General features: G+C 39.5%; 1 protein-coding gene across 1 annotated transcript; it reads left to right on the top strand.

Moving 5' to 3' along the window:
• Positions 1 to 899: 899 nt before the first annotated feature.
• aspa (aspartoacylase) lies at positions 900 to 9264 on the top strand. The gene is made up of 6 exons (XM_020600616.1): positions 900 to 1470; positions 2527 to 2722; positions 4076 to 4169; positions 4971 to 5078; positions 7812 to 7921; positions 8105 to 9264. Exons 1-6 carry the CDS (start codon positions 1229 to 1231, stop codon positions 8294 to 8296), a joined length of 942 nt encoding a protein of 313 aa, XP_020456272.1. The 5' UTR covers positions 900 to 1228; the 3' UTR covers positions 8297 to 9264.
• The last annotated feature ends 2266 nt before the right edge of the window (positions 9265 to 11530 follow it).

Raw genomic sequence — 11530 nt, 5'->3', positions numbered from 1 at the left:
CAAACAGTGAGGAAACAAATTTTTTCTTATCCTTGTCTTATTTGAGTATATAGCTGTACCATTTCATAGAAATTGTAAACTCAGATTTAAAATAAAGTCAAGTTAAAGTAAAATTTGTTTGTTCTTTTGTAAGAAGCTGGCCTGTCAGACTCTGAACTGGTGCTTCTCCTGTTAAAGTGTTTGAAATTCAAATGGTTTATGATGTTGACAATGTATTTGTTGATTTCTGTTCTGGGAATTTCAGCATGCTTTCTACTGTTTAAGTGACTTTTCATTGTTGGCAGCCAATTTAAATTTGTATTATGTTAAAATGTGTTATTGGCCAGTACACTAATATGCAAAATATTGTCTGTTTTGGAAAATTTTGAAGGGTCAAAAATCAAAGTATTTAAGGTTGGTTAATCTTCACTGAAGTTTTATGTCCTAAAGTACTGGAGTCTGCAGCTGCACATACTGTGAAATTTACATTTTGGAAAAAATAACGCCTTTTCTTTTCTTTATACAGGGTTATTCAAAAAGAATGAACTGACTTCATTACGCAATATTTTATTAAGGAAAAGTAATACAAAACTCCAGCCAAGGTACAAGTATTCTACTCACAATCAGCTTTTATTCCCTGTTTTACAAGTGTTCAATGTGGCCGCCACCTGCTGCGCGGGCAACATCAATGCGATAAGAGAATTCCTCCCAGGAGCGTATTAGCATATCATGATGCACTGAGTTGATCGCTGTTGTTGTGGCCACATTGAACACTTGTAAGACAGGAGATAAAAGCTGATTGTGAATAGAATACTTCTGACTTGGCTGGAGTTTTTGTATTTTCCTTAATAAAATATTGCGTAATGAAATCGGTTCATTATTTTTGAATAACCCTGTATTTGTCCAATTCACGGTTTTATTTTGAAGGTATAGACCGGAAGTAGTCTCCCTTCACCTCCAGATTAATAGACTGCCTGCCAATATTAGAATGTTTTGAATAGTTCGTTTTTAAAAAATGGTTAATATGTTGTGTTTCATTAATGGGTAACTAATTGGAGGACACCTGTTAACCGGACTTTGGCCTACAGCTCGCACTGTGACTGAGCTCGACGAGCCAGCGGGGACGTTACGTAAGCGCGCAGCTACAACAGACACTTAAACAGCCAGGCCGCGAAGCTTCTGTTGGAAACTTTCCTGTCCCGCTACAGCGCATGAGAACGGCGTGTCTTCACCCACACTCTGCACAGACATGTCTTTTTACAGCAACAGTGCGCGTTTTAACGAGGCCAGGAGAGTCGCTGTTTTCGGTGGGACACACGGAAATGAAATGTCAGGCGTGACGCTCGTTAACTTGTGGATGAAGAACAGCGCCGAGATCCAGAGGAAGGGGGTCGAGACAAAACCGTTCATCACCAACCCGAAGGCTGTGGACACATGCACCAGATATGTGGACATGGATCTGAATCGAGCCTTCACGCCAGAAAACCTCAGGTAAACACACCGACGCATTGTCACTGCTGGATGTTGTTGCACCTTCCAGGTGTTGCACATATTGAGTGGAAACTTTTACATGCAACGGATCCGCAAAACAGACTGACAATTAACAACAGACTTTTGATTTGTGTTAAGCCCAGTCTTATAAAAGGCATGGGCAAGGTGCCACCTGTGGCTTGGTCTGAACTGTCTTATCTACATTTTTTATTGTGCTTGGTGTGTTGAGAACAAAATCACTAAAGTCAAACTTATTATTGTAGCTACTTGAGATCCACGCTAATCTCAATAATTAAATTATGGTCAGGTGTTAGAGCCGTGAAGATCTGACCACCGTTACTGGAAATGCTGCAAAATGTAATGACAGCGCCAATTATATAAGATTATTGGCAGAACTGACCCTCCCCAGCAAATAAAAGAAATGTCAGGATCTCTGGCGTATAGAATGCAATGTTAACACTATAAATTAAAACAATACAGTTTGGACTGATGAATGAAGTCACAGTTATGGAAGACAGTGAAAAACAAGGGTAACATTAAACTACAGCCATAGCATGTAAAGTAGGCTTCACACTGTCCGTGTTGGGATAAATACTATAAAACAATCCAGTGGACATTTCCATCACACAGTTATCACAGGTCACGAATACGTGTCAACCATCGGCCACGTCTCCCTCCACCCCTGGACCACTAACAGGCCACTTGGCAGGATAGTGACCGAGCTTCACGTTATTTAGGGCGATGTATTTTTATTTGTAGTTTTTGGAAAGGTAAGTAAGTGTTAAGCAAACACTGCCTCATATGTTAGTATGCATGACCTACTCGTGAATCATGACTGGAGTCCTGTAAGAACATTCCCAAGGTTATTGCAGTGTTGGGTTGTAATTATTATGTGTGTAGTGTGGTATCACCACAATATATCAGCATGGTGCCCAAGGACAAGTAGACACCCTTGCATAAATCATTAAACACACCTGGTGGCTTTCCCTGAATTATCTGATAACCTGTGAATGTCTTGGTGTCTGACTGCTTTCTAACACTGCATATGCCCTGCAGCGCCCCTGGAGGAGATGACCTGCCCTATGAGGTGCAGAGAGCCCAGGAGATCAACAGGATGTTTGGGCCTAAAGGAAGCCCAGAAGCCTATGATGTTATATTTGACCTCCACAATACGACGTCCAACATGGGATGCACTCTGATTCTGGAAAGCTCCAAAGACCACTTCAACCTGCAGATGATGACCTATATTAAGGTGACAGCCTTGAGGAATGCACTGGAGTTTTTCAACACTGCAGCACAAGCACTCCTGTGTACAGCTACTGTGTCCTGAAGACCTGCTGTCATGTTTGCAGAAAGTAAAGATTATTGGTGAAATTCAATACCAGACATCAGTGAGGAATATATGTGTTGTTGCACATATTGCATATAAAGCACAGTATGCAATGTGTTAAGAAACAGGCCAGCTTGTCTAAATGAAAGGCTAAAGGTGATTGGGGTTCACTGGTTTCCTCTCAGTTCAGTCTGAGTCAGTGTTTTACTGAAATGAGGCTTCTCTGCGGATGTTCAGTTAACCTCTGTCAATGATAGTGGTCTGTTTGCCATTATATGTGGCACAAGGTCATCTAAAGGATCATCCATCTAAATTCTCCAGATGGATGCCTGTTTCTCTGCATGTGGTTGAGCCACAAATCTCTGATAAACCTGAGGAACTGGAGTTTTTCAACACTGCAGCACAAATCTCTGATAAACCTGAGGGGATGCCTTCTTTGACTGTTTTATACTTAGCCATAAAAGATATTCAGCTCTTCCCTGAAGATGATGCACACAGTATGTGTAGCATTTCACTTGTAGTAAATATATATAGTTTGGGAAAATTAGTATAATAACTTATTGTCATATTTATTATCATAAATGGAACAGAGTATATTGCACTAACTCTGTTACTGGCACTTGCTCCTCAGAACAAACAAAGGCATGCCGAGCAATAGCAGGGAGCAGAAAAGGAGCCAAAAGCAACATACATCTGCAGATAGAAGACTGACTTCAGAAGTAACCCATGAACAAGCTCAGTATGCATTCATCAAACGTGTTGTTCAGTGACTCATTGCGTGGCCCTGTGCTGGATAATAAACTGAACTTTGAGTATTTTAGTATCAGCAGTAGTTCTTCTGTCCAGGAACTTCCCCAGACTGAACTTAGAATTTGTTTCATGGAAAGTCGTGTCCTGGTCTAAAGACAAAAATTGGTGGAAAAATATCCGTTAAGTTAGCTGTTATCTAAACCACTGACATTTTTAGAGAGCCTGGTTGGATTGTTTCACGCACAGTGGTGATGGTGATTTTCCACACAGGAATCAGAGGGCTACTGGCACTGAAAGGTTTGAGAGCTTACCGGCCTGTATGTGATTCATACACATGGTCAATTTGTTTGTTGTAGTATGTGTCATAATTCCACTGTCAGTTGTTGCGGATGTGTTAATTTTCATTTTATCGAGCAGAACCATAACACAGTCACTCACTGTTTGGTCTGCTGAAGACAGTTGCTGATGTGAAGGTGCATTTTTATCTGCAGCTGTTGATTTGTTTCTGTTGGTTTTGTCTTACAGAAAGCCATCGCTCCAGACACTTGTCTTGTTCTGCTGAACGAGCATCCTCTTCTAAAATACTCCACCACACGCTCAGTAGCCAAGCACCCTGTTGGTGAGTCTCCAAGGTCCAGCCACAGTTCTCTGGGGTCAATGACAGCAACAGGTTAAGAAAGTTGGGGTGGCAGACAGGGCTACAGTTTTAAAGAAGAGGGGCACATCTGTAAAATGAGTAAAAATTTGTTTAAAGCCCTGGTTCTTGGCAATAACAAACTGTACATTATTTATAGTTGCATTGTTTATTCAGTGTAACAGATGAATGTCAAACAAGCAACTTTAAATATCCTAATAGGAAAAAATATCAAGCATCTGTATCTATATGGACAGATAATGAAAGAAAATACTCAAAATGTTTCATTCTCTTGTCTTTTTGTGGTTTATCCATCTCTCCTGCTCTTTTTGTAATTGTTCATCTCTTTATGGTTGTTTTTCATTATTTTGTGTCTCTTTGTACTCATATTTCATCTCTGTACGTGTTTTAAAGCCCTTTGTTATCATTTATTTGTGTCTTATTTTAGTCATTTGCATGTCTTTGTAGTCATTTTGTCTCTTGGTGGTTCATCCGTTTGGCCAGATTGAGTCCATCTTTGTCTTTTTTTCCCTCTTTGTGCTCATGTTGCTGTAGTTTTCCTACAATAAATGTTTAACAGTGATGTCATATAGCGCCTCTGGTTCAGTAATGCATCCATGATAATAATAAGCCAACTACCTTTGATTCCCTGACTCTGATAGGGGGGTCACCAAATCAGATTTCACCCCTCTGGCCTCGCCTCTGGACAGTTAACAAAGGACATTTAAGATCCATTCAGTTGGTAGAATATACCTTTATTTATGTCTTCTGATTGGTTATTTGCAGGTCTAGAAGTGGGTCCTCAGCCTCAAGGTGTATTGAGGAGTAACATCTTTGAAGCTATGAGAGTAATAATCAAACATGCCCTGGACTTCATCCAGCTGTTTAATGAAGGTAGGACATACCACAGCAGTTTAACATTCTAAGCTCTAATACAACAATGTACAATATAGTTGAATATGAACATACAGTACACAGCCAGTGAGTTAGTTCACTGTTATTAAAGGTTGCAGGAAATTTGAAAGTATCAAACTCTCTCTGTGAAATTTTGATTTAGAGATGATTGTTATGATTTCTGATGTGTGATGTAATGTTTACAGTCAGCCTGCTTGCTTGTCAGCATCATTATGACATGTAACATTTTGGGACAAAATGCTCATGGGTGCTTGTCTCATTCATCCCGATGTACCTACACCCAGATCTCTAAATGTATCTTTGTCTGGCTCATCACACCTCTGCACAGCTCCTTCCTGAAGGTGTGGAACAGCGTTTGCCATGCTTAGGTGAAAGGCAACTTTTCCTTCCTCTTTTATGTAAACTAGAAGTCTGTGCCAAGTGTGACTTTGCAGTCTGTTGGTTTTCCCTAGCTGTCCTGCAGCTGAATGGCCTGCTTGTAGGGACCTGGTCAGTTTCCATGTCATTAGAGTCTGGCTGCCAAGGCTGTGGTAATCTTCTGTCGTGGGGCCACCCTGGTGCTGATGAATGTTTTGGCAGAGTGATGAGCTGTGTCCCTACATGTTAAAACTGAGCAGCCTGAAAAATCAGCTCACTTTGCAGCAGCAGTAACAACATTGACTTTCTCTGAAGAATAACCATCATACAGATTAGGTGGGGGAAAAAAATCTCAACTGGGGTCTTTCAGGTTGTACACTCGCAAAGCCAAGGTCAAAGGTGCGCTGTCTCTAGCGTGCTGATGACATCATAGTTTGCTGAGAGCCGCAGAGGGACTAGCTCTTGGGCTAACATACACAGCAGCCAGAAACACAGCAGTATGCTGCTCTCTTGCTAGATAATAGGGCCGACATTTCAGCAATAAAAACTCCACGTCCGTACATCTCCACACCACGAGTTACTAATAAACACACACACCGCCTCCTTTTACCTTCCCCAAAGCAGCAGTGCGATCTCCCCGATGTACAGAGTGGGTCTGTAGCTGAATCGCAGAGTCTGGGACTTTCTCAGAAAGCCAAGTCTCGATGAGAATTAGAGCACAGCATTCTCTGATTTCCTGTTGTGTTGTAATCCTAGCCCTTAGCTCATCCAATTTGTTTTCCAGAGACTGTACGTTAGCCAGGGAGAGGCTGGTAGTGGCGGTCGGGTAGCGCGAGCTTTTAGCTTAGCATGGAGCCCTCCTCTCTTGCCCCGTCTGCGTCTCTATCTCTGGATTGCTGTCCTGGGGTCAGCCTGCTCACTCGTGCTTGGTGCTTCGGGGCCTTCTTGGGAATGATGGTGATCGTTGTTGTTCTTGCTGCGGGAGCGGACGATGAGTTGTAGCTCCGGTGGTATGAAACCAGTAAATTCCCAGTGGCTGTATGAGTTGGTGATATCCAGCAATCCCTGTCTGTTGTATGTTAGCAGTGCATGGCATTTGTGCACTGTAGAAAGAGTAAAAAAGAAGAAAACGAAGAAAAAGCCGGCATTTGGGAGTGGAACGTGCAAACATGTCTGCCGCGGAGGGCGCCATGATGGTAACCAACTGATTATTGCTGTTGTCTTTTGTCAGATGTGCATTGCCATCCCATGTCCTCATGGTCCACATATAAAATATATTTATTCTACTTTTTTTGTGTTGTTGTTGTTGTTGCTTTTTTCAGTTTAGTTTTTTAACTTAATCTCAGGTTGCTTTTATTTCAGCACATCTAAAAGTCGTCCACCAGTGGAGTAAGTGTGGACTGATTTAAATAAAATAACATGCTTTTATGTGTCTTTCATCCATTAGCACATTTTATTGCTTTCACAAGGCACATACTGACAGCATATTTTATTCATTGTACTTTACTCAATATAAAACTCTTTGTACTTCACTGTCTTTGTGTTTGATTTCTGTTTTTATTGTATCTGTTCCTATTGTGTTCATTGCAGCACTGAAAGATGCGACATTGTTCCTCTGTATACAGAGTATTGTATATGAAGAGAATGACTTGAACTTCTGTCTTGAATGTTGAACTGGCCTCTTCAAAATGCATGGCATAAATGTGTATGCATTCATAATCATCTTAATTTCCCAATTAATGCTCTTCCAGTGTGTTTGTTTCTGTAGAGCAGTAGGAGTATTAATATCTGACATGTATGACAACTTTATGTTTTTGGGTTGTCCATCTGCCCACCCCCTTTCTTATGAATATGAATGCTTTTTGTTGTATATTTGTTTGTTTTCCCCTCTTTCTGTTATACACACACTATTACCTTAAATGAGTATATTATGCTCAGTCAACCTACCCTGTATAAATAGATAAAATACCGGGAATGCCTTAAAGCAATTTCTTCACATTTGGCATAAATGTCCCCCTGGACTTAATGATGAACTGGTTAGATTTTGGTGGTCAAAGTTGGTGAAGGCATACAACCACAAAGTGGTAATGCTGGTTTGATTTGTACTTTTATTTCACTCTGCTATGAAAACCTATGGACAGGTATGTCATAGCCATTCTGTTCAGTGTTGTTTAATTAGCACTTTTTTCATAAGGCATTGTCTTATATATGTATTCATTGGTTGCTTCCTATAAGTCTGTGGCAGCTGACTGTTTGGAAGCCAGTTGTTCCCTCTTCTTCACTGGAAAACAGTTTGAAAGTATGATGTAATCCCACATATAAGACTGTACATGTTGTTTCCGGTGTGTCGTTTAGGCATGGAATTCCCTCCCTGTACTGTGGAAGTTTTTCAGGTCTCAGAGAGGATCGACTACCCCAGAGATGCCAATGGCAACATCATTGCCATGGTGCACCCCAGTCTTCAGGTAAAAAATTGAATTGGGAATTATGGCTGCCTTCACTCTCTCACCCATATGTTTGACCTATTGAACTTATAAATATGAGTCATTACAAAAGAGAATATAGAGACATCTTTAGCTGATATGACAATATATATTACTGTAGTTTGAGCAGCATACTCCCGCAGTGGTTATTGCTTGTTGTTTCAGGACTGTGACTGGGAGCCACTAAACCCCGGTGACCCTATGTTCCAAACGTTTGACGGAAAGACCATCCACTACCAAGGCTCTAGCACCATCTATCCCACTTTTATTAATGAGGCAGCCTATTATGAGAAACAACAAGCATTTGTAATAACCAGGAGAGAAACCTTGGTAGCAAGTGCCATCAGAAAAGCATGAACACTGCTTCGTAAGGCGACCAGCAGTCATGAATATACAATCTGAGTACAGGTTTTGCACTTTGCTCTGTTAGAAAATGACACTTTCCTCATATTATAGCTAGTTTTTTTATGTTTGCTATCTGAAAATGAATTAACTATGCAAAGAATATTTGTGGAGGCTTTGCAGATGAAAGTGTTTAATCTGAAGACTGGCATCATTGTGGTACATATTTGATATTTAAAAATATATTTACATCATATCAACTAAGATTATATAAAATGAGAAGCCAAGCCTTAATCACTGATAGATTATGACTCATTCTCTAACTCTCTTTAAGACACTGAGGATCATAACCTGCTATTTCTGACTCAAAACTGTAGCTGGTTGTCTTCTTCTCAAAATATATTTGTAATATCTTTAGGAGGGTGCTTGTGGCCTTTCATTCTTCCTTCATGTGTAACTCCAGTGGTTGCATCTCTGGTGCTTCCTATTTTTGCCTTAATAGAGATGAAAATTGCACAAGAAATTTGGAGTGGAATCTGTAGATTATCTATGTTGGATAACAAGATATTTTGAGAACAAATGGTATATGTTCTGCTCCTCTGTACAGGCAGATGCACTTTGAAACACATTTTGTAATATATTTGTGTCTATACTGAAATACTTCTACCCTATGCTTGGTTTTTAAGAGATGTAGAGGAATTGTTGAATCATGGTACTTTCTGATGCTTTTACACCTTTGTTATCTCAAAGTGTATGACTCACAGTAATTGATTTATTATTCAGCAGTATTTTGATAGCACAATTTTTTTGATTAGTACAATTCACAGACCTTGATATCCTATGGAAATTATCCAATCAATAAACATAGTACTATGGTATACTTGCCTCTTTTTATTGGTTGCAGATGTGCATTTCATACACAGCTGCTTTGACTCCTCATGTTTGTTTTGTCTGCACCCACAAGAAAGAGGGCATCACAATCACTGACTGAAATTCTCTCCTTGTGACTCACTCGGTTGCAACACACAATATACTGGAATCACCAGTCAGTCAAGGAATTTATCCATTAACTATTTCAGAGCACTGCTCCCTTTGTCTCAGAAGCACAGACCTAGAGTAGAACTCAAATGCTAGATGTTTAAATCTGGCCTGTATTACATGTACATTAAGTTTTATGCATTTGTAAGAACCTCTATACTGAAACTCTTTATGGAGTCATTAGAGATATGTAATTTGCATCATTTACAACATGTCTTGTAATGTAGAGCATTTACAAGACATCTGAAAGCCTAACTTGTATCACTTTTTGTTTTTTATGCACTAATTTCAACAAAGCAGTACGTCTTTGGCACAGAACACACTACTGACATTATGGAGTTAGACATCTTCTGTATATACTGTACATATGATGTTGCAGATAACCTGTTTAGTGTTTGTAGAACACCCACAGCTGTGTTTACAATGATGCATCATCTTTCAGAATATAACTGTAGATTTGGACTCATTAATATCTGCCCGACACTACTGGATGCTACTTATTCACAGCAGTGAATCCCATTCACTGAATACTGTAAATTAGATGTGTCAGGATTCTGGGACATCTGGAAGGAGGCTGAGATGTTTAGCAAAACATTTAAAAAATATTTTCACTTGTGTATGAATGGTTGGATAACATCACTGTGTCTTATTGTGTGTGCCACTAAGAATACCACAGTATGTACATTTAGCATGATATCTCATTGCATTGGTGCATTATTTGCCTTATTATGCACCTCTGGTCAGTGCGGTACATCTAGGTTTGGATCAGGTAAATGGTGAATTTGTTGCTTGTTGAATTAAAGCAAATTTGGAATAAAATGTAATTGATGGAAATGATATTTTTATGACTGAATATCCACCAGTTCTCTGTTATTGCCTTACTCTGTCTACCATTTCCCCATGAACACAGCTACCCCTACATGTTATGTTTCTCTTACTGTGAAACAATCATATCAGTAAAGTATAAAAGGTATGATCACCTGAACTGAGACTGCATTCTACAAACTGTCTATATTAAACACTTGTAGAATAGTCACAGGAGTCCATAGTTGACTACAGACTGGTCATAGCCCTTCTTATCTATTTATTAGAATGACACACTCAGGAATCCCAGGCTTGCAGCTGATCCATGATTCCTCCTGGCTACTGGAAGCTTTTAAAAGAATAATCTTTCAATGATGGGCAGGGATCCAACCGGGCACTCAAAAATCAGTCTCTCTCTCTAGTGACAACTTTCTCCTCTGTTATTATTGCAGTTCTGTTTTACTGAAGGTCTACTGCTTGGATGCTTAATAAGTTATATCTGGGTGTGGCTATAGTACATGGGTCATGCTGAGAATAAGGGGAAATGGCTGATTTGTAACACTGATAACAATCTACAATTCCATCTGTTATCCAGGAGGAATCATGGATGCAGTTGATAAGTTTAACAGATTTTTTGTGAATGTTGGCCCTAGTTTAGGAAGAAGTATTTGTACAGATGCTTCAGCCGTCACTAGAAATAATAATACAGTTGAAAAGAACATGAGTTCTATGTTCTTGAAGCCAATAGTTGAAAAGGAAATTATAGAGAGAGTAAATAAATGTGATAACAAAACATCCAGTGATAGTGATGGTATCACTATGACAACTGTTAAATGGGTAATTAAAGAGATAGGCAAACCATTAACCCATATTTTTAACATGTCATTTCGTCTTGGGCAGTTCCCTAACAATATGAAAATTGCAAAGGTTATTCCACTGTATAAATCTGGTGATAAACACAACTTCACGAATTATAGGCTGGTTTCTCTGTTGTCACAATTTTCAAAAATTCTGGAAAAACTCTTTAATAACAGATTAGATACATTTATTGACAAACATAAAATCCTCTCTGATTGTCAGTATGGTTTTAGGTCGAACCGATCGACATCTTTGGCCATTACCGACCTGATGGAGGACATTACAAGTGCTATGGATGAGAAGAAATATACGATGGGGATATTTATTGACCTAAAAAAAGCATTTGACACAATCAATCATGAATTATTAATGGATAAGTTAGAAAAATATGGGATCAGAGGAATGGTTCTGAAATGGATTAAAAGTTATTTGACACAGAGGCATCAATTTGTGAAGTTGGGTGAATACCAATCGAGTGAGCTGGACATTGTATGTGGAGTGCCTCAAGGTTCAGTTTTGGGACCTAAATTATTCATACTATACATTAAC

Source organism: Monopterus albus, unplaced genomic scaffold (genome assembly GCF_001952655.1).
Source record: "Monopterus albus unplaced genomic scaffold, M_albus_1.0 scaffold47.1, whole genome shotgun sequence".
NCBI lineage: Eukaryota > Metazoa > Chordata > Actinopteri > Synbranchiformes > Synbranchidae > Monopterus > Monopterus albus.
Note: the sequence above shows the minus strand (reverse complement) of the source record. Positions and strands in the feature narration are given on the sequence as shown.